The 27,529-nt window shown below is 36.2% G+C and overlaps 1 protein-coding gene across 1 annotated transcript in view; it reads right to left on the bottom strand.

Moving 5' to 3' along the window:
• The window catches only part of LOC103598345 (15 kDa selenoprotein), a 48,229-nt gene extending 21,116 nt beyond the window's left edge, over positions 1-27,113 (bottom strand). Inside the window, 3 exon segments of the mRNA XM_008582342.1 lie at positions 135-198; positions 17,651-17,818; positions 26,799-27,113. Of these exon segments, the coding sequence (XP_008580564.1) occupies positions 135-198; positions 17,651-17,818; positions 26,799-26,873 (307 nt within the window). The 5' untranslated portion in view covers positions 26,874-27,113.
• Between the last annotated feature and the right edge of the window lie 416 nt (positions 27,114-27,529).

Genomic DNA, 27,529 nt, shown 5'->3' with positions numbered 1-27,529 from the left:
TGTGAAAAAAATTCATATACTACTGAAAAGTATAGTCCTAAAAGTTTTCACTCCTGGGAACATTTAAAACAACTGTTCTTGTGAAATGATGATTTTAAATGATGAAATAGTTTTTTGGAGGTAATTTTACATACCTTGGACTTGAGGGAACCTCCCCAATTTTCATCCACAGACTTCAAGAATAGCTCCTGCATACAGCTAAAAAAGAAAAAAACAGGAATTTTAAAAACTGGTATAAATTTTAAAATGTATTTAATATGAAATTGCAGAGTATAAAGATTACAGTTAAGCAGATATATAGATCAAACAAATGTCGGAGCTGGATAGGACCAAGTATTTTAAATGGTAGAGGAACTTAAGCCCTACTTGGAATATTCTTAAACCTACCCAAAAAGACACAAGGAGATAAGGAGACTTGACAATAAACTTTAATAGGTAAGATGTCCTAGTACTGTGAACTGACTGTTCTCCCCCAAATCACAGAAGCTTGACCTTCACTTAATAGTGCTAAGAGGGGAAGAAATCTAATTATTTGAAAGGTGGGGCCTTTAAGAGATGATTAAATTGTGAGGACTGTGCCCTCATGAATAGACTGAACCACTCATGGAGTAATGGGCATAGTTCTGATGGCTTTATAAGGAGGGCAAGTGAGGGGGTTAGCTTTCTCTTGCTCATACCACTTTCTTGCCGTGTGACACCCTGTGTCACTGTATAGAGTCACCACAAAGATGGCCTTTACCAGATGTGCCCTCCGGAACCTTGGACTTCCTACCCTCCCAAACTATAAGAAATAAATTTTATTCCTTTACAAATTATCCAGTTTTAGATATTCTGTTATAAGCAACAGAAATCGGAGTAATACACCTCGGAAGCTCTTTACAAAATCTTAAAGATTCACGAGTTTTTTTTTAGGGTGATAAATTGAACATGAGTATATATCCATCTATCCAAGAGATACTTAATGAAAACTCTTTCTGGTTGCTTTCAATATTAAGTGATCAATATTTTAACATTAAAACCAAAACCAAATACCTTTTAAAAGTAGTTATTATAGGAAGTACTAGGTAGAGATATTATAAGAAAAACAGTAAAATTTCATTATAAAGAACTCAAATGCAAATATTTTTCTTTAATGAAATTCAGTTGAAATGGATTCAGCAGTAAATATTGCATTTCTAAGCTATAGAATCTCCATATTCTCTTTATAGTGAAAGCTCACTATAAAAAACTCAAATGCAAATATTTTATGGCAATGAGTTCAGCTGAAATGGATTCAATGGTAAACATCACTTTTTTTTGTAGCTGTAGAGCCTGCTTATTCTTTTTATAAGGCAGGGATATGCTTGGGAATGTGCTGTGACTCTAAGAGAAGACTGCCAATTTCATTTCGTTTCTTTCTAGCTCTTACGTTTTTTTTTAAAAAAATAAAAGTTCAAGAGTTAAAGATAGATTTCACTTTTTAAAGTTCTAAAATAGCATTTATTTAGTTAAAAAAAGAATCATATGCACTACTCATGTTTATTTAAAGTACTTTGGAAAATACAGAAAAGCACAATGTAGAAATTTAAAAATCACCTCAATTCAACGTATTCAAAAGATAATGACTTTTAACATTTTGATGATTCTGGGCTAGATGAGAAGTTCTTAAGTTTTTGAGGGTCACTTTTGAGGATCTGATAGAATTTTGCTTTAATGCAGGCTGCTCATTCATCAATGCTCTGGAACCACTGATGGATTTCAAAGTAAGAACTCTGATGATCTGTCAGGCTCCTTGCAGTAGTAAAAATTTAATAGGTCGACTTAGTTCTATGCAATAAGTTGCTTTTGAACAAGATTTGGTTAATCTTGTTTAAATAACTCCAGAAAAAAAAATCTTAAAAAATATAAGGCTATATTACCAATAAGCCAATTAAGAGAAGCTTACCATCACTAGTCATTAGGGAAATGCAAATCAAAACCACAACAATAGGCCACTTCACACCCATTAGGATGGCTAATATCAAGAAAACAAAACAAGCAGTAGTGAGGACGTGAAGAAATTGGAACCTAGTGCACTGTTGTTTGAAGTGTGAAGCAGTGCAGCCACTACGGAAAATGGAACAGTAGTTTCTTTAAAAAATTATAAGAAAATACCATATGATCTGCAATTCACTTCTGGGTATATAGTCAAAAGAAGAGAAACAAGGGACTCAAACAGATACCTGTACACCCATGTTTATAGTAATATTATTTACAACATTCAAAAGGTGGAAGCAACCCATGTGTTCATCAAGAGATGAATGGATAAACAAAATGAGGTATGTACGTACAATGGAATATTATTCAACTTTAAGAAAGAAAATTCTGACACATGATACAACATGAAGGAACCTTGAAGACATCTTGCTAAGTGAAATAAGGTAGTCACAAAGGACAAATTCGAGTACTGCATGATTCCACTTAAATAAGGTAACTAGAGCAGTTAAATTCAGATACACAGTAGAATGGTGGTTGTCAGGGACTTGGGGGACGGAGGAATAGGGAATTACTGTTTAATGGTGTTGGGAAAATAGAATGGGTGTGGTTTTAGCACATCCATTGTAAGCAAATTGTGTGGGTGTGTGTGTAGTTAGTGTGCATGTGTGCCAATTTATCTTTTTGTTTTGTTGCTATTCTTGTGTGGAAGTGAGAGAGAGAAAGAGAGAGTGTGAGACTGAGAGAGTGAGTGAGTTTTGGTGAAGCAGGTGAGTGGGCGCCCAGTGCAGCCATGCTTTCCAACCTATCGCTCCAAGGACCTTTTGGCTGGTTACCTAGCTCATAGATCTGCGTGTGAGGGGTCTGGTAACCCAACCTGGCATGTGAAGGGTTTGTGACCCAGTCTGTGAATGGGCTTGAGGGGTCTGGGAGCTCCAGAACCAGCCCTAGCTCGACAATCGGCCTAGTAGACAGGATTAAGAGCTACACAATTGGTGCTGTGAGGATTCCAGGCCTTAGCCAAGCCAGACAAATGGGTATAGAGTTTCAGTTTGGAAAGATGAAGAAAGTTCTGGAGAAAGATGATGATAATGGCTGTTTAACAATGTGAATGTAGTTAATGCCACTGAACTGTACACTAAAAAATGGTTAAGTCCGGCCCGTGGCTCACTTGGTAGAGTGCGGTGCTGATAACACCAAGGCCACGGGTTCGGATCCTATATAGGGATGGCCCGTTTGCTCACTGGCTGAGCGTGGTGCTGACAACACCAAGCCAAGGGTTGAGATCCCCTTACCGGTCATCTTTAAAAAAAAAAAAAATGGTTAAAATAGTGAATTTTATGTATGTATATTTTATCACAATTAAAAACATATACGGCCGTATTAAAATCTGGCTTGTAGGTTTCTTTTATTTGTGATCCCTTGGAAACTTTTGGTGGAGATTCCATTATCTGACATAATGACATTTCTCTACATCACTGTTTCCCAATATTTTTCATATCATGACACATGGAAAATGATAATAATTGTATGGAGCGCTGGAGGTAAAAGGAGGAAGCTGCTTATAACTGGCGATGATTAGCCAGAGAACCTTGCTTACTCCAGACCCCACTTGGTTGTCTCAAGCGCTGAATTCAGTATCCTAGCATATCCATAACCCATTCATGGAAAAAAAGTTTCTGCACCACAAACACACACACCGATTAATTAAAAACATTAGAAACATCATTTAATGGGAAGGAAGCTCAGATGTGACATTTTCCAGGCAAAGTTTTCTTGATTTCCTAGTCTCAGGGACTTTCCTGGTAAACTTCCACAGAACTCTGCTCTCATGACAATGTATATCAAATATTCTATGACTTGACTGTCGGCAGAAAAAGTCTTACCTTAATCTATCCCAGAACTGGCACAAAGTTGCTCAATATACTGCGCTAAATGAAGAGAACTGTTCATTTAGCAAAATTAAACGCCTCTTCATCACATAACTTTAAAAATACTTCAAGTTCCTTTGACATACTTTGTAGAGTAGTAATGTAAAGTTGCATAGCATCATTATAGTCAGAGAAGCATTAATTTGTGATGCTAGTCAACATTTTACTCATGAATATATAGTGTTCATAGGAAAATATGTGCTTTTCATGGCAAATAAATAATTTAACCATAGACTGCAGTAAATTTTAATGCCTCATAAAGTAATCACAAGCATCTTTGGCATCATACACAATGTCACACATAATGAAATATGTGCCACCTATAAATAACAGGAATTCTCTAGGGCTTAAAGTATGAAAGGACGAAATAAAAAAGTTAAAATTTGCAATTCCTTGACTTTAACTGAATTCCAACCATAAAAATGCTCACCTTCAAACATTTAGGGAAAAATGTCAACAGAAGAGAAAAACCAAAGAAGCAAGTTATATAACTTCTTATAGCAAGTTGGTAGGCCTCTTCCTTACATGCATTAAAGAAACCTTATTTAGATAGACAACCTAATTCTAGGCACTAGTAAGTCATTATTCCTGTAGGATTATATTATACTAGCCCAAATAATTTGAATGGAAATATATGAAAACCTTCAGAAAAATATGAAAATGATACATAAAACCACACCTTTTCCCTTTGGAGTCTATATTTTAACGTAACACCACCATGGTTTTAATGTTTGTTCCCCCCCAAAGCTTGCATAGGAACTTAATCCCCAATATGTTATTTGAAAGGTGGGCCTTGAAGAGGTAATAGGATTGTGAAGACTATACCCTCATTAATGGATTAATCCATTAATGTGTTAATGGTTTAATGGTTTATCAGGGAGTAGACTGGGGCTTTATAAGGAGAGGAAGAGAGCATGTGGATAATGGATTTTGGATGTGACTGGTGCCATTGTGCACACAATAAGCACAAAATAGCTGCCGGCCTTGTCTTCCACACCAGCACCAAACTCCTCCCCACTTCCTTTTACGAGAAGCCTCGTGAGTTAAACAGAAACCCTTTTGCTTCCTCAAGGGTGCAGTTCTTCACCCTGGTTGCATAGTTCCCACATTAGCATAATGCCCCTCCTTGATGGTATCAGCCAACCCTTAGTGCCCTATATAAGCTCTACCACCCCCATACCTGGTGCTGCCCCCCATTTTGAGGGCAGCCCTGGGCTGCCTCTCACTTTGAGCACAGCCCGGCAGATTCTTTTCCTTTAGTAAAGCTTGAACGGTACCCGGTATCTCGGCTCATTTTCATTCACTTGACATGTGCTCCCTCTCAGCCCTCCTATGTGATACCCTGCATTACCATGGGACTGGGCAGAAACAGCCCCCAGCAGGAAGAAGGCTCTCACCAGATGTGTTCTCTTGACCTTAAACTTTCCGGCTTCCAAAACTGTAAGAAATAAATTCTGTTTCTTTACATATTACCCAGTTTCAGGTATTCCATCATAAGCAATAGAAAACTGACTAATACGCTTATGATTGCCAGGTATTCCTAAACTTCTGATAGGGTTCTCTGGGTGGGAAATACAAATATCTAACTACCTCAGCTCCACCACTAATTTAGCTTATTTGTAACAGGATTTCTGAATATGCTAATTTCTTGTTTAAAAAAATAAGTGACTTTTATCCATTTTTCTTAAGATAAATTCTAGCTTTGTGGTTAGCAGATTTTTCTCCAGTTTAAATAAATATATTTTAAGTATTACTAAGATTATTTGTATATAGTTCAATTTTAGATTCTATATATTTCATACATTTTACTAAGATTTTGCGACAATGTACACCTTTCCTTATAGAAAGACTTCCCTGAGAACTAATTACTGCAGGAATGTAATGACTTTTCTCCTCATACTCAGCTGACCATCCTCCTGATAACTTTGTTTTAACTAAAGCCCAACTAGTTGCTACAAAAAGATTCAGATTAACAGCAAGACAAAAAGCTGATATATGCTGTTTCTCACCAGATACCTAGATTCTAAAATAGGTTAATTTATTACACTGAACAAAAGGAACACTTGAGCTATGTAAATTTTCTGAATTTTTTTTTAAAAAGTGCTGCATTTTTTAACTTTTGTTGCCATCATACCACCACCATCACCACCACAAATCTCTAAGCCTGTAAATCTGTAAATCTCCAAGTCAAACTACTTTCCAGCACTGAGCACTTAGTATATTTTTGCTGGTGATGAAAATCATGACTCTAAAGTAACATGACAGTAAGACAACCTTGAATAAACTAATTATTTAAGCTAAGCCAAACTAAATATCAAATTTTCACACAACATGATATAGTGAAAAGAGTTCAAAAAATTGAACAAGTTATTGGTCCAATTCTGGCTCCCAATCACAAGCAGAATGTCCCCCTTGGGTAATTAATTTTCTGAGCTTCAGTTTATTGTTTGAACTAAAGGGAAATTACCTACTTTCCAGAGTTGCCATAAGGAGTTAAAAAAAAAAAAAAAGCCCCAAACCTGGATTCTTTAATACTTAATAATTAACAACAGCTATTATTACAAACTTTCACACTGTTGGTTAAGTTCAAGTTGTGTACTTGAAACTCATTTTCATGCATAGTTAATAGAGTTTTTTGTTCAGGGACTATTCAGGGCTATCATTCATTGTTCTCCTGTGATTAGAATGGCCACTCCAAAAGCTTTCAAATTCAAATTAACTTACAGCAATCTTCTCAACTCTGACAGTACACCAGAATTACCTAGGAAGATTTTAAAAATTACTGATCCCTGGAACCCACTCCAGACAAACTAAATTAAGATATTAGAGATAAGATCCAGGCATCAGCATTTTAATTACTACTACTTTTAAAGCTCCGCAAATGATTGTAATGTGTGGCCAGTGATGAGAACGTTGCCTTGTACCATACCTATTAATAAGGCAAACTTGTAAACTGATGAAACAATAGGTTTCTGCTCAACAGACTAACCAAATTAATTCTAAAAGGTAAATCATGTAAGCATTGACTAAAGCAAGACAAATGCTGCAGTATGTTTTTCTTTTTTTTTTTTTTTTATACTTACGAGGTACTGCTTGTAGCCACATATTTTCATTTTTGAAAACTACTCTATTTAAAGGAAAAATTTTAGTATTATTAAAGAAATTCAACAGTACCATTAGAAAAAACTGAAATAAATTTTAATGAAAGTAATTAAACTTGGTTTTTATTCTCCTATAGTGCTAGTTTTGTTCATATTAAAATTTTTCAAGCCAAGTTAATATACCATTCACATAATTATGAATATTAAGTAGTAATATAAAGAAAATGCTCTGTTAGGCGAACAAAAGCAAAAATTTTAACTGCTGAGCAGAATTCAGATCTGAGGAGTAACTCTTCTTACAGGTCTACTGAAGGCTAGCCCTTAAATAAATTAAAAGAATTTTTTTTTTCTTAAGTAAAATGAAGGAATTTTAAAATAAGGAAGTATGGCTAATAGTGTGATGAAAGCTGAGCATTATATTTTGAGCACCCAATTAAAAAACAATTATGATACAATCAAATATATATGTACTTTTTCAAATATTAACTGCATGCAGTATAATTTCTTAAAATCAACTTTACTGCTTTCATATAATGAAAAAATATATCACGCAGAAGCTGTTTTTTACAAAATTTGGCCAGCTAATTCTCAGTGGAAATGTTTTCACATAAACTATGTTTAGTGGTCTGCTAATGTTTTAAATTTTATTCATTATTCATCAAATCATTCTCATATTTTCTGATATTTTAAAAAGTACCTGTAGAGCTAGAAACAATAAGCTACAATTACCCATGGACAAATAATTAGGGCACTACATTTTTTGTGATCTAGTTGTAACCTTTTGTCAAGATTTCACAGTTTAAGTCATATGGCAGATTTTCTACAACGTATAAGGCAAACAGTGTATCTGTTGACACTTCCATATCCACTGTGACTGATGGCATTCTTGCTTAGGAACAATGGATGCACACTGGGAATTAAGGGGAAAAATCCAGTTTTATAATTTTAGCAAGCAAAGCTGGCAAATATAATTCTCTAATACTATATCCCTGAGATTAAACTATTCATTTTGAGGCTTTCTACTGAATTCTGAAAAAATATAAAGCAATGACGATATGCCCAAGGAAGCTCATTAAGTTTAAAACTTATTCTACTACACTATTAAAGTGCTATTACTTTTTATATCTTTAGTTCCTGCCTTGAGATTGAGAAGAAAAGTTACAAAACAAGCAAAGGAACGTCCAGCTTAATTTAAATTAGGCTCTAAAGAAGGTAAGAATACACTGTGGGAATCCTTCCATAAAGACAGAATCAATGTTCCACTAAAAACTCAATGAAAATATACAAAAATAAAATAAAATAAATTGAAAGTGAAAATGTTTCTTTGACACTATAGCATTCTAGATCAGACCATTCTAACTGTGAAACCTGAGGAAAAAAAGAAACAGATTTCTTTCAATACTGTCATAACATATAGGATTTGTATATACACCAAACAGAATTTGTATATACACCTAAAACAAGACAGGTAAGACTGTAATGATGAGACTTCCACCTGGAAACAAATACACCATAGATACACACATCTGCACATACCCCTCCTACCCCCACATCCACACATACTTCAGCTACAGGTATGTGTGATCCAGGGTCATCACTTGCGAAGAATGCATTCAATTCTACTGATACTTAGAAAATATCGCACAATGAAAAGAAATAACTAGAAAATGAGAATATGGCCATTATATTTTCTGAAGTCCAAATAGCCAAAAAATTGGTAAAAATGATTCTAAACTTGAATATCTTAGTAAGTAGTTTTTAAATAAAACCAACTAGCCCCTTGGTAATAACTTAAAGTAAAAATATTTTAGAAAATGGCAAAGTATTCACTATATAATACTCAATAGATCAAGAGTTTGGATCCCTGTACCGGCCAGCCACACACACAAAAAAATAAAATAAAAATAAAAGCAAAACAAAACACCTCAACAGAAAAAAACACAATGCCTTTTTGCTACTAAATGTTTAAAAAATACAACCTATTTTTCCTGTTAATCTGAAAAACTGAGATCCAGTCAAAATATGTTTCAACATTCAAACATTCAGTAGTACTAAACACTGAACATAAAGGTGCTAAATATGGCAGCAAAAGCTGCTTTTCAAAAGAAATCAATTCTCTGTGTTAGTGCTGATATTACCATTCCAATAATGAACACTGTTTGCCATAAAAAGGGGCAATTACAATCTTGAAGAAAGGTTTACAAATATCTGAAAACAACACACAAAACAGCTAGCACAAATTAAATTATGGTATCTCCCTACTAAAAGTAAAAAAAAGTAATCACCTGATATATTTTAACTTAAAAAATCCTATAATAATCCTAAAACTTAAATATTATATAAAACTTGAGAGCAGCAATATGAAACCAGAAAAAACAGAAGTTACGCCGCACATTTTTATTTTTGCTTGCTCTTTGACAAATACACTATTTTAGAATTCATTCTGGTACACAGACAAAATTCACGGCCTTCTAAATTAAAACTTTTAATGCTCATTTCTTCAAAAATAAAACTGAAAAGGCAGTTTGTAGCTAAAGGGGTATGCTTTATTAAAAATTATTCTCTATTGCTGCCCCTTTTCTGATCCACCCACTCACCAGCACTACCTTAATATGCTACCACCCTGTAACTAGTCAAAATCTTTTGAAGCCCTCTTGTGTTGGGGTTACCAGTATCTCAAGTAAGACACTGGAAAGCACCTTCGTGCATCCCTATTTTCCTCCAACTCAGTCCAAAAAATCCTGTAGGTTTTATTGCCTAAATCTATTTCATATTTCACACCTGTCCCTTCTCTATTTTCACTGCCAGTGTGTTAGCTCAAGCTTCTGGTAAATGGCAATGTAAGTTATTTTACTGGCAACGGTATCCCCCCTTCTGCTCTATCAAGTATTGTTCACACCAACAAAAGTTATTAAAATACAAATCTAGATACCAGCGCACTGTTTATAATCCTTTAATTTTGTCCCTTGCCCATAGGATAAAGTCCAACTCCTTGTAAAGGTACACAAGGCCCTACATCATTTGGCTCCTGCTCATCTACCCCTCATCATCATCTCTCATCATAACTTAGCTATCTGATTTATTTTATATGGCCACACTCTCCTGCCGCTGTGCCTTTTCATTAACTTTTCCTTCTGCCAGAGAGGCTCTTCTCCTAATCATTTTCCAACTTACCATATGCATCAACTCCTCTAAGTAAGTGGTGATATTTACCTGACCTATCAAATGGTTATCCCTTCCTTCTGGGTGCTTTTGTAGCACATATATATATTTTGTTTACAGTCCATATCTCACTGAATTCTTTAAAGAAATCAATGCACCTGGAAATGATAAAAAAAGAAATAGTACAAAAGGGTATAAAGTAAGAAGTAAAAATCTTCCTGTCTCTCATCCTCCACTAAATAACTTTTAAACTGTTTGTTTTAAGTTCCGTTGCTCAGTTCCATAATTAATACAGTTATGTCTATAGTTCATTACATACCAACTTTAAGAGATCTATTGATTCCCTTCTCCTTCTAACTTTTATTTTTAATTCTTTAAAAATAAGTTCTGTTACCTTCATAACATTAGATATTATGTTTTAGCACAGCATAGAATATCCTGCCAACTGAATTCTGGCAGTCCAGTTTCAATGTCCATTTCTTCTACTTCTCAAGGATAGTAATTTTGGTCTTTTCTTTACATCCTTAGAGCCTATTCCAAGAAGAATTATTTAGTGTATAAATGGGAAGCTTATTTTGACTCTGAGTGGGTGTATCCAGGAAATGTTGTTGTAAGGCAGTCAATTATTTTAAGAGTTTATTTCCTTTTTAAGTATTACAATCTGCAAATGTGACAATGTTTTAATACGCTTAGGTAGAAGCTAATCCTAACTTGTAAACACCTAAAAAAATTGATATTTGTCTTATATGTTAAAGGCATATGTAAAAAATAAATTTAAATATTTTCAGTTCAATTAAATAACTCCATAAAATAAGCTTTAAAACTTTTATTATACAAATATATGATACATATATTGCTAGTTACTTATTAGCTGTATGACATTAGGCAAGATCTACATGCCTCAGATTCAGCTATGAAATGGAGATAATAGTACTTACCAAGTTGTGAGAATTATATAAACTAATTCATTTAAAGTGTTTGAACACTGAGTTACTACAGTAAGAACTTAATGTTATAGGCTACTATTATTTTATTTTATTTTTTTTTTGTCTTTTGTCTTTTGTCTTTTTTTCCGTGTCCGGCAACGGATCACAACCCTCAGTGTTGCCCCCGTACCGGACCGGGGACCGGCAACGGGATCGCAAGCCTCAGCGTTGCTCCCGCGCCTCGCTCAGCCAGTGAGCGGGAACCGGTCTGTACATGGGATCCGAACCCTCGGACGAGAGCGCCACCGCGCTTCCCAAGCGGCGCACTATCCAGTGCGCCACCGGGCCGGCCCCCTAGGCTACTATTATTAAATAAATACTTGTGTCATTATTTAGAATTGTTACTCAGGAGTCTTAGTGATACACTGAACTTTAACTATTGCCAAACATTATTCATATCCTTAAAAAAAGCTTCCTTGTGAATAATGTTTTTATAATTAGAATAATCTGTTAAAGACATTTATGTTTTTGTTTCCTTTGAAGAAGTCAGTACATGTACTGATGCTACAGACATACTACAAAAGTGAAACTATTTTAAGCAACTGAAATTTCTTAGCAGCTATAGTTTTACAGTTAGCTTAATCTCCATTTCATCCTTCTGTTTTACACACCAGAAGCATTCTGACAGGCTGAAGCTTAAAATTTGTCATTAACTTGAGTAATTAATGCTGTTTAAGTTGACTTCTGAATCACTCTGAAACTGGCTACAGAATTTCCTTGCAAATTGAAAACAACGAAATTTTTTAATGCTCTTTTTTCAAAACTTAGAAAAATTATGTGACCGACTGATAGAGTTTGGATGTGTTGTCCCCTCCAAAACTCATGTGGAAATTTAATCCCCAATGTGGCAATGTTGGAAACTGATTGAGTCATGGGGTTGGGTCCCTCATGAATGGAGTAATGCTCTCCCTGGGGGCAAGGTGCCTGAGTGAGATCTCACTCTATTAGTTCCCACAAGAGCTGGTTGTTTAAAAAGACCCTTGCACCTCCTCTCTCTCTCTCTCTTTCTTGGTTTCTCTCACCATGTGATCTTGTACCCACCAGCTGCCTGCTGCTTTCTGCCATGAACAGAAGCAGCCTGAGGCCTGTGCCAGATGCAGTTGTCCCAGAATTGTAGCCAAATAAATCTCCGTTTTTTATAAATTACCCAATCTTAGGTATTCTGTTATAGCAACACAAAACTGTTTGGTTGAGACTCAAAGCCAAATTTGGTAATATATATTCTTCAAAAACACTAAGTAATAAAAGCCATTAAAGTTTGTGGTAAATTGAAAAATAAAGATTTGATAACTGTTAATAAAAAGTACAGATGGAATTCTATTGTTACAACTGTTAACTATAAATGCAAAAAAAGGCCTTCAGAAAGCCTATCTGGTGTTTTACGTGTAACTCACTCAACTTACAGTAACTCTGTGAAGTAGGTATTACTATTAAAATTTTTAAGATGAGAGGCAAAATAGCCTAGAGGTTTAAAAAGAAGGGGCTCTGCAGTCAGTCCTAAGATGAAGCCAGATTCTGGCATCTAATTGCCAAGTAACTTTGGGCAGATTATGTCCTAATTTCCTTTTCTGTCAAATAGGAATACTTACATTATCTATTTAATCCTCATAACAACTCTATAACGTAGGTAGAGAACTTAGCTCATAACCAGTGTAAAATAAACACTCAAAGGTGAGCCAATGTAAGTACTATGACAAAACTGAGGATCCCAGAGTAATTTGCTTGCTCAGTCACAAAGTCAATAAGCGAAGAAGCTGAGATGAAAATGCAACTCTCTCAAAAACTCTTCTTATAAGAGACAAGGAGATAAACTTCTAATGAACTATACACATGTTAATAGTACCTCTGTAGAGACTCTGGCCTGTTGGAGTGCATGTAAATGTTGAGGCAGAGTACAATACACACCAAAAATGATAAGACTACTATATAAAGCTGGTGAATTAGCCTGCTACGAGTAGGTAATAAAGTTGGATCCAGCTATACTTTTAAATTTATTTTATGCACTGTTTAGTTCCATTTATTCAAATCTAGTTTAATAATAGTAATATTGAAGATAAATGTTTATTATTTTTCTATTATCTGAAAAATAGATTTTTAAGTGAAAACAAAAGCCCTTTCTTTAATCAAATACCCAAACCGTTGAGCTATTTTCCAGAGTAAGTAATGGTATGATTTGGTGGTCTGTAGCCTAGGCTTCCACTTGTATTCTGTCAATGATACCAAGACATTCTAAAACTCAAATAAGAGAAATGTCCTTTCAATCTGCAGAGTTTTTGTTCCAAATTTTTCTTGAACCTTTGAAATCTGTTACCAGGCAGTAAACTGAACACATAAAAAAGTAGCAGAGAGCCATTAGTGATTATTTTTATATTGGAAATGTATAGCATAATGTATTTTCTGCTACAGTGTTATTTCTGGTTTCAAAAAAATATCATTGCTTCCACCTGATCTGCCATCTGAAAAAGTCTGAAAACCAATAATATATTTCATTGTAAACTGACTTTAAAGTATGGGTCTCCTTCAATTTTCAGGTTAGTTTTGAACTAAGAAAATTGAGCTCTACTTTAGCAATGGCCTTGAAATTTTTTTAAGAAGTAAAACCTTTTTTTTCCAAATGCAAATTTTCATTCAACACTTAAGAATGATCAAAATGGCATATATTTTAGAAGTCCAAATTTGTAGTATTTTCCTTATTAAAATGTGCCAATTGACAGGACTAAAAAATTTGAAATTTAGGATTATGTTTGACATAATTTATTTCTGTATTTTGTTTCATACAAACAAGTAGCTACAAATACCAAAAGTTTTTATACTACTTAATCTGTTATAATAAGGTATTTCCTCTTGATTCAGCTAATCTAGGAGCTTGAAAGTGGAGTTACAGACAATTTGTTCCAAATTTACATCAATGGCAAATCTCATAGTTCATGTTACATCTCTTATCTATTTTTTTTTTACCCTACATGGTCAATAGCAATTATTATTACGCTATTCTCTGAGTTCTCCAACTTTTCTATTTCTTTCTTGCTTTTTTCATTATCAAACCAGATATTGCTACTACTATTACCACCACCACTACAGTCACTACCAGCAGCAGCAAATACTTATCTAGTACTTGTTACATGTCAGACGCAATTCTAAGCAGTGTACACATATTAACTCATTTAATCCTCATAACCACCCTATGAGATAGAAACAATTATCATCCCCAATTCAACAGAACAATCAAGTAATCTGTCCAAGAACACCAGCTGAGTAGTAGAGAGGATCTAAATCTAGGTAATGTGGATCCAGAGCCGGTCTTAACCACTACTCTAAATTTCCTCTTGATTCAATCATGACTGAATGAACAGCAAATTAGATTGAAATAATTTGTTTACTGGTTCACATAGATGAGTAACTCAGCTGAGCGAATTCTTATCTCCAAAAGGTGCTTTGGTTTGGTAACTAGCTTGACCTTCAGAATAGTAGTTCAGAAATAAGGTGGGCACAAAAGACTGAGAGTGCTAAAACCAATTAAAATATTTCAAAGGGAAAAGAAAAAAGAAACCAATGGTACTACAAGGATCTTGGTGAACCAAGATCTAAAAAAGAACAGGTAACTAGCTAAAGAAATAGGGGCATATAATCAAGGAGAAATACAAAAGTTCTACAATAATGATGTCTGAAAGAAGCTGAAATCATTGTCATTAAGAGAGAAAACCTTAAATGAATAAGGAGACAGGAAAAAAGCACCCAACTGCCATAAGCCAAGTTCAAATTCACAGAATTGGAAAGATTACAAAAATATGAAAAAACCCACCCAGTGAAATCTTGTGCTTAATCTTATAAATCTTAGAAAACAGAAGTTCAAAATTCTTAACAGAAAATTAATACTTGATTTATGCTTATAACCAGGAAAATCTCAGGAAACTATTTTAATCTATGTTCATGTGCACTGAAAAAATATCTATTAAGGTCAAATTGTAATTACTAAGAAAGTTGTGCTGAATAATTAACACATTTCTTTTTAGATAGATTTGGGGTGCTTATTTATAATATTCTTATAAATGAAATGTAGAAATGAGAGATCTATATTTATAGTTAGATAGTAATAACCAAAGAGTGTTACCAATGGATAACTGCCAACATGGAGACAAGTTTTGTTATTTATATCCAAATAAGTTTTTTTTTTATATCTTTCAGGATATATGTGTAAGTGAAATATATGAAAAGGTATTTATCAAACAGCTACAAAGTTCAAGTGTATTTTCAACATAACTAAAAAAAAAAAAATCACCTTTTCCAATTTGTTCTCAGTAAAAACAGCCTTATTCAAGGACAAAAACTTATGAGATACAGTGTGCTAACAGTGGGGATTCAGAAACATTTAAAAACAGTACTAGACTTCGAAGAGCATAATTTATTGGGAGAGAAAGAAAAGCTAGACAGTAGATACAATATAGCACAAATCAAGGTATCCCCAAGTGCTTTGGGAATATGGAGGTGTAGCTAACATAACTGGGAGTGACAGTGGTGGTGGGTAAGGTGGAGGAAATTCCAGAAAAGGGGACTCCTGAGCTAAATCTTCAAAACCATTTCAAGCAGAAGTAGTTTACTCTAGAAACTGAGGGAAACAAAATAAAACAGGTAGCTATGGGATTGCTGGCATTGCTTACCTAGTACCTATCCCTCCGCTTGTTACCTGAGAACTGCTTCATCTGTCTGCTCCCCATTCCACGCAGTACACCATTCCACACAGCTACCGTAGCAGCTAACAGGTTCTTGCATTATTCCACAACCCTAGCTAATAACTGGCAAGTGACCCAATTTGGGCTAATAACAATCATTGTCTAAAATATTTTTTAAATGTCCTTTCCTGTAGTAGAAGCTCTAAGATGCAAAATTCAGGAACTGGCAGTTACTATGTTTTCCCCCTATGAGGAAAAAGCCAGTCAGTAGTAAAAAAAACAAAAACTAACACACAAAAGACAAAAGAGAGAGATTGCAAGGTCCAATCGGTTTCTGATTTCTAGGGGCCTCCTTCCTCCAGGTTGTTACTCTGCTATGGAGTCCATGAGTCAAAAGATGAACTACTTTCCCTAAACCAGGAAGCTAAGATTGTTAGATAAGAAGTTCAAATACAATTATCAATGGAAGAGCTCTATTCAACTAGACTAGGTATCTTTATAGTGCTTTCCCTTCCATCTAAAGATTTTATATATATTTATGCTACTTAGTAAATACCAACTGTATGAAAATAGCACTAAAATTTTAATACTTTTTCTTTCATTAGCTTACATTTTTTCTTCAAGCTACAAAAAAAAGTATGTTTTTTATAATTAAGTCAACATCCTTACTAATATTTGTAAATGATACGTGGGCAGATAGCTGTGAGCAAAGCTAGTTAAAGTAGTAGTAAAATAGCTTACCAAAATTTGAGAGGCTTAGTAGGTCTTTGAAGATCAAAATGGGAGGAGGAGGGGAAACAAGACCAAATAAAAAGAATAATGAAATACCTACCAGCAGAATGAAAAGGGATTTCAAAAACATTTTCTGCTTTTATTGGGAATAACTTTTCACAAAAATTTTACGCTTCTGGCTATTAAAGGCCAAATTCTGCTTGTTAAATGATTAACTATTCTTAAAAAGGATTAGTCTCAGCCTTGGCTAGACCTATAAAGCATGCAATTAAGAAAGAACTGAAATGAATGTTCTAGTGACATTTCTTTATTATATACAAATGGCTAAAACACTGTATATAATGTATAGAAAACTGTATATAAACCATAATTTTCTAAAGAATTTATATTCACAATGATTCACACACACACAGTCTAAGTATTTTTAATGCTTTTGATGTAAGGCACTAGTCTACATATTACAGATTTTTAATTTTATTAAATGAAGACTAACTTTGAGATTTCAAAATTAAGCCTTAAACTGGAGTTGAGTGACACAGAAAAGAATATTATATATATTGTGTTACCTATGATCATGTATCAATAATCTAGACAGCAGTACTGCACAGATTAAATCAAGGACTATTTATATACTTGAATGTAGTTTGCACCTAAAAGGGGGCTTCCCCACATGCCATACTTTTGTATTTCCAGAGCTAAAGTTATTATTTTCTACAATTATGTGCCAGATATTACGTGTTTTATTTTCATCTCAAATTTCATCATAACACTGCGTTCTTATAACAAAATGAACAAAAGTACCTAATTAATTCTTCTTTGGCTCCATTTGGTCAGAAGTTAAGAAGACTAGAGAGCTATAGGGTACAAGTGTGTTACAGTATTCTGCTCCTCCTTTGTTTAACAACCATGGAGGAATGGGATCCTAGTTATGTAACCATACTTTTCCTTCCTATTTACTTTGATTGGTCTAATAGGCCACACAAGAAATCAGCTGTGTTTTACTAAAAAAAAGTAAAAGCTAGAGACTTCTTTACACTTAAATTTGATTAAGCATTTTTTTTTTATCTTATCTCAACTAAACCATCCAGTGAAATAAATATATTAGAAAACAGTACCTTCTTGGTTTCAAATTGTGCTTCCTCCTGACAGCATCCTCTGCAATCAGGATCCAGCTGAAGCAGGTTAAACTGTCCAAGAAGATCACAAGAGCTGCACAGCAAGTTGCTAGAGAAGCCTAACTCTCTGCATGCCTCTGATGAAAACTCTGCCCCGGAAGCAGACACCTAAAAAATGAGAAATGATAAATAAGACATAATTCCAAATTTACATTATAAAGCCTCCAAAAAAGAGAAAAAAGGAAGTGTAAAAATCTAACACATTGAAGATGAGTTACTGAAATGTTTCATTTGGACACAAATTCTTAATTATTTTTAATGTCTATAACTTTATACAAGAGTCTCTGGCTCCTCCTACCTCTCCCACAAGCTTTTTTCTTAAAAATCTGTCATCTTTCAGCTTAGCTAAAATACGGATTGACAATAAAAGATACATACTTTTTCATCCTATGTACATATATTACATATAGTATTTATTAAACATTCAATAGTTTTTAAAAAGGAATTTTCGTATAAGAAAACATAATTTCCCATTTCATTTTTAGACCTCAGCACGTGTTCATATGGGTCTATGGAGTAACATGACTGCTACCACACCCAACAGATTTATCTGCAGCTACATCCAGCAGGAAAAAGGTGGGAAAGCGTACAGTGTGGGGGTAGGCAGGAACGCATCAGAAATCTTTTGGTTTTAGGTACTAGCTCCATCACTCACAAGATGTGTGGCCTTGGGCAAGCTATCCTCTCTAAGCTTTAATTTCCTCACTCATAAAGCAAGGAGCAATACTTCCTACATAAAACAAATTGCTATAAAGATTAAATGAAATGCCTTATGTGAACTAACCAATCAGAACGACTAATAAAAGCAGGCTTTCAAAATATTAAGTCTCTTCCATCACCCACTCTTCCTTTCTCATGTCTCAGTGAATGAGGTATACCTCCACTTGTCTAAGGCCAATCCCTTTACTGGTGCTTTGGATTTGATTTTCTGTCATCTCCATGGCGATTTCATTTCATCGATAACTCAATCCTTCAGTATATTCAAGCTCTATGGTTCTAATTACTCTCCCTACATTCTATCACTTCTGAATTTACTACAGCCTGGTTTCAAATGCCAGCAGCCCACTAAGTTTGCCAAAATTCACCAAATGCAAAGGCATTCAAAACTGTTCTGCTTTAGCTGCTCCTTCCATAGGCTTGTCCTCCTTTTTCTCTCCTATGCATCTCTTAAATGCTGTTTCCCACAGTCCTGTTTTTGGCTCTTTCTTAGCTTTACATACTTTCCATGGATGATTGCATCTTTATCCATGGCTTTAAATATCTATTTATTGAAAACTCCCAAATCTTTTTGAGTGTCAAGCTTCTAAAGTTAACAACCCACTTGATGTCTCCTTTACATGTTGCATATGCATTGCAAATTCAAAATCTCCAACAGTGAAACATATCTTTTCTTTTTTTTTTTTCCTTTTTGTCTTTTTTCGTGACCGGCAATGGGATCGCAACCCTCGGTGTCGCGCCCGCACCGCCCTCAACCAGTGAGCCGACCAGTCTCTACATGGGATCCGAACCCTCGGCGCGCCGCCGCACTCCCAAGCGCCGCATTCTACCAAGTGCGCCACTGGGCCGGCCCTGAAACATATCTTTTCTTCTTAAATCTATTCATCCTAATGTATTCAGTAGCTCAGTAAAATGGCACAATTTTCTTGACTACCTAGTTGCCCAGGTCAGTCATCCTACACTCCACACCATGATCCACAGCATGATCGTAACCAATTAACACATTTTCACAATTCTGTCTCTTGAAGAGCTCTCAAATCTTTTCCTGCCTTAGTGACTTAAATGCTCCAGCCTTACTTCTCCTTACTTCCACAATCCTATTCTACTTTCCAGCTATAAGGAATTCCTACAGTACTTTGAAGTATAAAATTCCTTCTCCAGCACACCTTTGCTTATACTTTTCCCTATGTCTGTCTCTTCTTCCACTTTTCACTTTGTCAATTCCTACTTATTTCCAAGAACCTGATCAAAAGCTTTCTTGAAAAAAACCCGATCCCAATCTTTACCCATAGTACTTCTCTTCTCTGAGAAGGAAATTTGCTCATAGTTGTAAAATAGTACCACTCAAGATACTTGTACTATGTGAATCTAGGATTGTCTGACTCTCCAACAATACTGTGAGCTCCTTTGACAAGCATTAAGTTGTTTCTTTGTATTTCTAGCACTTGTACGAGTTCTCACGTTTGTTGAATAAGTGAATTGGTCAAAACCACCACCTCAAATAGGGGAAATTTCAGATTATTTGACTGCAACTGGTTGATATTCTTATACCAAAGGTCTGCAAATTTTATGCAAAGAACCAGATAATTTGTTAAGCTTTAGTGGCTATATGGTTTCTGTTGCAACTACTCAATTCAGCTACTGAAACACAAAAGCAGTCATAGACAATACATAACTGGACGGGTGTGCCTGTGTTCCAATAAAACTTTATTTACAAAAACAGAGTTGGCTGGATTTGGCCCACCAGCTACAGTCTGTTAATTCTCTTCTAAAATGACAATGATTAAAATCCACTGGCATTTTCCCAATGAATGTATTGCTGGCATACTCACCCAAGATGCTGATTATCCCATTGGTTTTATGTTAGTCAACACCCTAATTTGATACCCTATACATCTTTTACCCTATCTCTGTAACAATGCAGAATGTATATAATCTTCAAAATAGATATAATATCCTAGCCTACTGGCAGGGACCTATCAGTTTACTGGTGAGTTTGTGTGGGTGATCACTCTAGTTTAACTATGACACTTGTTACTGTATTAGTACTCTGGGTAATTTCTCTATTAGTAAAGTGATCTGCCCGATCTATTCCACAGGTTAATCTGAAAATCAAGTATAGCAATGTGGCAGATTGTATTTTCCAAAGACAGCTGCATCAATATACACACATTATCATGTATTCTTCTTACAATGTGACTGGCAGTCCTCCACTAAGTGAGGTCTGTGTTCCCTCCCCTTGAATCTAGGCAGTAGCTATGACTGTTCTGACCAACAGAGTGTAAAAGAAGTGATATTATGTGATTCTGAGGGTAGATCATAAAAAAGGAAACAGACTCTGCCTAGCTAGTGCTTATGCTCTTTTTCTCTCTTTCTCTCTCAATGTCAGCTCTGGAATTTAGCCACTGTGCTTAAAGAAACCTAAACTACAGAGACAACATGGAGAGCCCTATTTATAGAGAGCAACCAAGACCCCCAGCTGACAACCAGCATCAACTACTAGACATGTGAATGAACGTGCCTTCAGATTTCATGTCCTGGTCTTTCATCTGAGGTCCAAGACACCATTCCTGCTGTTTCCCTTCTGAATTACTAAATAATCATGCAAGAGTACTATTTGGTCTTATTTTGGCATTTACCAAGTACCTACTGAAGTGGCATGAACATGCAAAATGTTAAGTATTTCAAAGTCTGAAGACATCTTGATTCAAATGCCAAAACAGAGCAACCTTACTTCTGAACAGGGAGAATTATCACTTATCTCACAGTTTTGAGGACTGAGGAAGAAAATGTACAGAGAGCATCTAGTATCCTGCCCAGTGCACAGTGAATACTTAATAAATGCTAGTAATATTCCCACTTTCCACTGTGAAAGCACTTAAAAACTACAAAACACTCTGTTAATGTTTTAATCATTATATTAGATGTGGGCTAAAGGATAAATGTAGGGGAGATACAGGTATCTTGAGTTTTGTGAATAAACTACTTTTCTTCTAGCTGTTCTATCATTGGTTTCGCAGACTCAAGGCTCTGAATCTAAGGACATCAGAACACATTTTTAAGCACGTCACAGATAAATACCAAATGCTAAATAATATATCAGTTCGAAATTATGCTTGCCATCTTTTTATTGCCCAAAGTTACTGAGTAGCATTTAAATTTGCATATAAAGGCCAGATATTAAATTTTAAAATAATTAGCCACACTTGTAAGAAAGACAAAGATACTAAGGACAGGGTCCTGACTGGTATAACTATTTAACTTTCTCCATTTCAAAGTAGGACTGACAAACTAAAAGACTCTATTCCCTCCTTCTCCATTATTTATCGCTTTATTTGTTTAGTATTAATGAATTCCCTGTAGATGAGGCCTGGTAGCAGAGAAACTGGATTAAGTATATTGTACCATTACCTTTTCAGGTAAAAGTCTGATATAGCTATACATTCTATCATTTTTATACATACATATTAGTTGTTTCTTAACTGGGCTTTACTCTCAGGAAACTCATAGGTTTTTCATGTAATGTTGAAGAGATTCCAAATCTGAGATAAAAGCAAATAGATGGATTTACAGAACGAACCTCATGAAAATGAGTACCAGAAACACTGCCATTACAGCAAGCTCTTACATAACACCAGATATTTTGCTAAGTACTTTACATTATTATTCCATTTAATCTTAGCTGCTATATGAAACAGGCATTATTATCCCTATTTTACAGAGAAAGAAACAGAGGCTTAGCATAGTTAAGGTAATTTGTCTAAGACTTTGCAGCAAATCATAGAAGGCAGCAATGAGATCCTAATCTTGTCCTGCCCTCAAAACCCCTAACCTCTGTTATCGACTATCATATTTCACGATTTGACTCCATGATGCACATTATTGTATGTACTAAGAACAACAAAAACACTTACGATTATGCCATCCATTAATAATAAGACCCTTCCACATGTTAACCTGTGAAGAAACAGGGAGTGTGGGGAGTGGGGTGCCACAAAATCAATGATACACAATATCATTCTATACTGCTTTTCAGTACAGTGCCTTTCTGAAGGAGGAAATATTATATATGATCTGAATAAAGGATTGAATATCACTTAGTTCTGAAGAGCTTTAGTAAAAAGTTCCCTTAGGCAGTACTAAAGTATTACTTTTCTAATGTTTAAGCATACTCAATGTATTTTCAGATTAATCACTTTATATCCTCAGCTGTCACCTCACTGAAATGTTGATAACTACGCATTGCCATTAACTTGAAATTACAGCTATTCAAAGGCCTACACAGTGATAAAAATTCAACTTGTCTAGTCTAAGGACTCAAAATTGTGAATTAAAATATGAGCTAAGTCCCAATGATAGTTTTATCCTCTATCCATAGCAGTATCTTAACTTCAGGGTGTTAAGAAATCGTTCCCTCAATCCCTTTTCATTTGTACGTCAGGTTCCAAAGATTTGGCTAATTGTCATTATTGCTACCTACTTATTCCATTTGATCTTTTTTTCCTCCTCAGACTAACTGTAAAACGCAGGAGTTTGTTTTGTTTTGTTTTTTAACTATTTTTTCCCAACAATTCTCCATACTACTTTTTCATTTTGAAGGTCTTTATTGCTTTCTTTTCTTAAAAACAGTCATTTCAGAAGAAAGAGACAGAAATAAACCTTACGGAAGTTAAAATAGTTCAACAGGGTGAACTAAAACTCCTATTCTCTTTTCTGAGTCATTTTTGTATTTCTGGGAGTGGGTGAGGTTCACCATCACTCTACACAAACTGTAGATTATCCTGATGAACTGGATAGCATGGAACACAAATGAACTGGGAGGCCAATTATACCTCAGAGGGATTTAAATAAACAAATACACGTGAGGCAAAATTAAAAAAAAAAAAAGAAAGAAAGAAAAGAAAAACAGTCCCTGTATTTCCTATGGCTACATTCTAATAGGCACAGGAGCAGTAGTGGGGAGACAGACAGACACACACAAGGACACACATACACATGGACACACACACACAGAGCTATGATTTGGCTGAGACTATGGATCAGTGTAATACAGTATAAATTATGATGATAGACTATGCAAGGGAGAGATCACATCTGACTTTACAAATCTGGAAATGAAAGTGAGTTATGTTTTGCATTCCATCTAAATACCTTACTTCACAGGAGAAGGAGATAAGGAAACTAAGGCCAACAGTAAATGAACTTGCCTTCGATTACAGTCAGTTATTAGAAGTTAAAACTAGAAAACAGATTTAAATAGATTCCTGTCCTTATAAGGTTTTGGTCTAGTATGTCCTTACTAGCTAGAGTTGTACAGTTACAAAGAAATTTTTGAATGAGATCTAAGGCAGAGTCCAAGCATCTGTATTTTCCTCCCCACACAATACACACCTCCAGTTGGGATCACTGATAATAGAGATCTATGAAGTTAAGTGGAATAAAGGGTTGATAAGTTTCCAATTTTCCAAGCAGGTTTTGTACTTCCATGTTTCAGACTTTTGCTTGTTGATTTTCCAGTTCATTCATCAAATATTTCACTTATATGTCAGGTATTTTATTATTCTCCATGTATGCCACTGGGGATAAAACACTCAGCAGGAAAGACTGGGTCCTTCCCTACACGGGTCCAGTCAACTCAGTGGGAGAATGCCAAGCATCAAGAAATTACAGAAGAAAACTGTGAAAAGTACCTGAGAGAACAAGTACTGATCACTATTGAAACAAACAGAAAGACTCCTAATATAGACTTGGGGTATAGGGAAACTTTACTGGAGGAAATGGTTTCTCAGATGAAAACTGAAGGGTTAGAGAATAAGTAGAAGATAGCCTTATCTTTGTTGTGGGGTAGATGAGAGGGAGAAGAAGACTGGAAGCTGGGAAGCAGCTTCTTGATAATGGAAACACCATGTTCAATGACATCATGTGAAATATACTAAAACGGTGACCCCAGTTTTCCACCTCTACCTTTTTCTTCTTCCAGTAGAGGTAAACGCTGGAAAGTAAGCTTGAATAGACAAGCAAGTGCTTTGTTAAGGAACGTTAAGGATAGACTTTACCTTAAGAGCAACAGGGAGCCATTGAAGAGTTTTAATCAAGACAGATTAATGTTTTAGAAAGGTCACTCTGTATGCACTATACAGACTGGATCAGAAAGGGAGAAAAAGAGACAGGGAGACCAGCTGAGGAAGCTGTTGTGGTATCCAGGCAAATAAAGATAGTGACCTGAATTTAAGTACTACCTGTGAAAACAGAATTAAGTGGACTAGTTTAGAGATCTTTAAAGGTTTAGTGATTAATTGGATACAGAGAGTGAAAGAAAAGATAATTTAAAATGACCGATTTCTGGCCTGGGCAATTGGGAAGCTGGCAAAGCCGATCATGCAGACTCTGAATATAGACATAACAAATTCAAAGGATAAACCAGGAGACTGTTATTTCTAAGGAGAAAGATGTTGGTAGCCTGAATGAGGGATTAACAATAAATGGGTAGATTTGAGAGATACTTCAGAATTAAAATAAATAAGATTTGTTAATTGCCTGGATGTGAGATACGTAAGCAAAGGGAGGAGTCAAAGATGACATCTGGTTCCTGCTTGGATTTTGTGAATGGTCACTGTAGCACATCATTAAATGGCCATAAATTCCTCCTATCCTGGTATGCACACTTTGCAATGTGACTCTGTCACTCTTCCCATGTAGAGATGTAGTCTATTTCCCCACCCCTGAAATGTAGGCTGGTCTTGTAACTTGCTTTGACAAACACTATGTGGTGGAAGTGATATGTGATGTCCAAGGCAAGCCTTAGGAGGCACTGCAGCTTTTGCTCTTGGAGCGCTGCCCTGAGACTGCCATGAAAAGTTGGTCTAGCCTATTGGAAGACGAAAGGTTACATGAAGGAGAACCAAGTTGCTCCAGCTGATAGCCCCAACTAAAAACAATTCTTGAAACTTTCAATTCAGCCGACCTTCTAGTTCAACACAGTACATAAATGAAGCTGGAGGAAATCAACAGAGCAACTGCCCCATTGACACACAGAATTATGAGAAATCATGGTTTTAAGCCACTAAGTTTTGCGGTGGTTACACAGCCACCCCAAAGAGATAGGGAAATCAGGAAAAGTCAACTTGAAGTGTTATTCCTTTTTATACTTCCATGGTGGTGATGGTGAACTCAAATGACCTAAGATGAACAACAACAAAAAAAATCCAAAGAGTTAGAAAGTTTAGGGAGGGGTGTTTCGGCAATTTCTAAGGCACCAAATCCCTGCATAAAGGAGTATTGGAATGTTAATTCAAGAAGTAAAAAATACACCTTTTGAGCAAGGTAGCACAAGCAAACACGCAGGATGCTTTCACAACTCATGGATGAAAGAAAAGCAGTGTTTTTAGTGGCCTCTGGTATAGTCCGTAACTCCTCCAAACTTTAAATAAATCAATTAAACCAGGTCTCCTAGGAAAAAAACTTTTCAGCAGGCTCAGTAGAGAATACCTGAATAATGAAGCTGAGATAAATGTAAGAGCTCTCAGCAAGGTGCCTAAAATTTTATTATTCACATAGCAAAACATGGATTACAAACGTCTTATGAGGAGTTAACCAATATCTAGTTGTTTTGTGAATGAAGAGGAAAACAAGTCAAAATTCGGCTTTTCTCATTCAAAGATAAAGAACCTATCTATTCTGTTAATGGAGAAAAACGAAATAAAAAATAAAACAAAAAACACTGCCCAATTTCAAACGAAAAGACAGCCATCACTGATAAAAAATCAATTTCAAAAATAAATTATGCTTTGGTATAGAAAAACTCCTTTTATTGCAACCACATTGTTTAAAACCACAAATCGCAATGAAGTGCACCCTGCGATATATAACGCCAGAGGAGTATGGAAGGGGCTGCCTAACAGCGAAGTACAGAAAATAACAACGAGAGAAAGAAAGAGGGAGACAGAGAAGTAAAGAGGAATCGTTTGTCTGGACGAAAGATTTGAGGGCTTTCCTCTAAGATTTGAGAGCCTCGTCCGAAGCATTTCTGTCCATTTCAAAAACAACTTTCACTCCTTTCCATGTTTTACCGCCTTCCCCCCCTACCGTGTGATTTACATATTGTTTGTAGGGGCAGCCGCATAAAAGAAGATAAATACTCAGGACAGTCTGAAGTCCGGAGAAGATCGCCGCTAGAAACCCCAGGCGGGGGAGGATAAGCGTCAGCCAAGAAATTATACACGTTGCTTTCCGGCCGCGGCAGTCACTAAGGAAACCCAGTCCTCCCACCCTTTTCAAGCGTGGCTCTCAAATAGGACCGAGTGTTCCGTCTTCCTCAGCTGCAATCCCTCCTGCTCGCCCTGGGGCAGCCGCGAAGGTGATCTACACTCACCGCTTGGAGCACAGTCGTCAACAGTAACCGCAGCCCAAACGCCGGCAGAAGACACCCACCCCGCCCAGCCGCCATCGCTACCAGGTTCTGTAGGTCTCCGGCTGCCCAGAAGACCCTTGAGCTAGGGGCGTCCACTCCAGAGCCTGATCCAAAACAGGCGGCTAGAGACCGCCACCATCAAATCTTTTATTCCGTAGAGACGGGTATTAACTAAGGGCATATGAAAGCTTAAAGGAGATCAAATATAAAGGCCGGGTGCTTTCGATTACCAAATCAGGCACCTCCTAAACTCCCCATTTCTGTGCTTCCCCGGGATCCTTTCTTTTCTTCACGACACTTCGTCAAGCAGCCAGAAGCTCCGCCTTCGCTAGTTTCAGCTCTGCCTCCTTCTCCAAGTTTACCCAATCGAATGCCGCCTTGATAACCTTGTAGCAGAGGAAACCAACCGTAAACCCAACCGAGAGCGAAGCCCCGGGGTTCTTCGGTCCAATAAGCACAACCGAATTGGAGGAGGGGTGGAGCCTCTGGTTGCCGAGCAGCGTACGTGGATGCGTGCGCGTGGTGGCAGAGGGGGATGGGCGGGGGCGGGGCCGAGGGCGGCGCAGCCGCAGCCGCAACGCTGGTGGAGGAACGCGCGGCTGCGAGCAAAGGAGGGAAGGAAGGAAGAGAGGGAGGCAGGCGGACGTGCGCGGGGGTCGGGCACTGAGGCTGTAGAAGGAGCCGAGAGCCCG

This window comes from Galeopterus variegatus, unplaced genomic scaffold (genome assembly GCF_000696425.1).
Source record: "Galeopterus variegatus unplaced genomic scaffold, G_variegatus-3.0.2 Scaffold2576, whole genome shotgun sequence".
Classification (NCBI taxonomy): Eukaryota; Metazoa; Chordata; class Mammalia; order Dermoptera; family Cynocephalidae; genus Galeopterus; species Galeopterus variegatus.
This window is presented reverse-complemented; position numbering and strand designations above follow the sequence as displayed.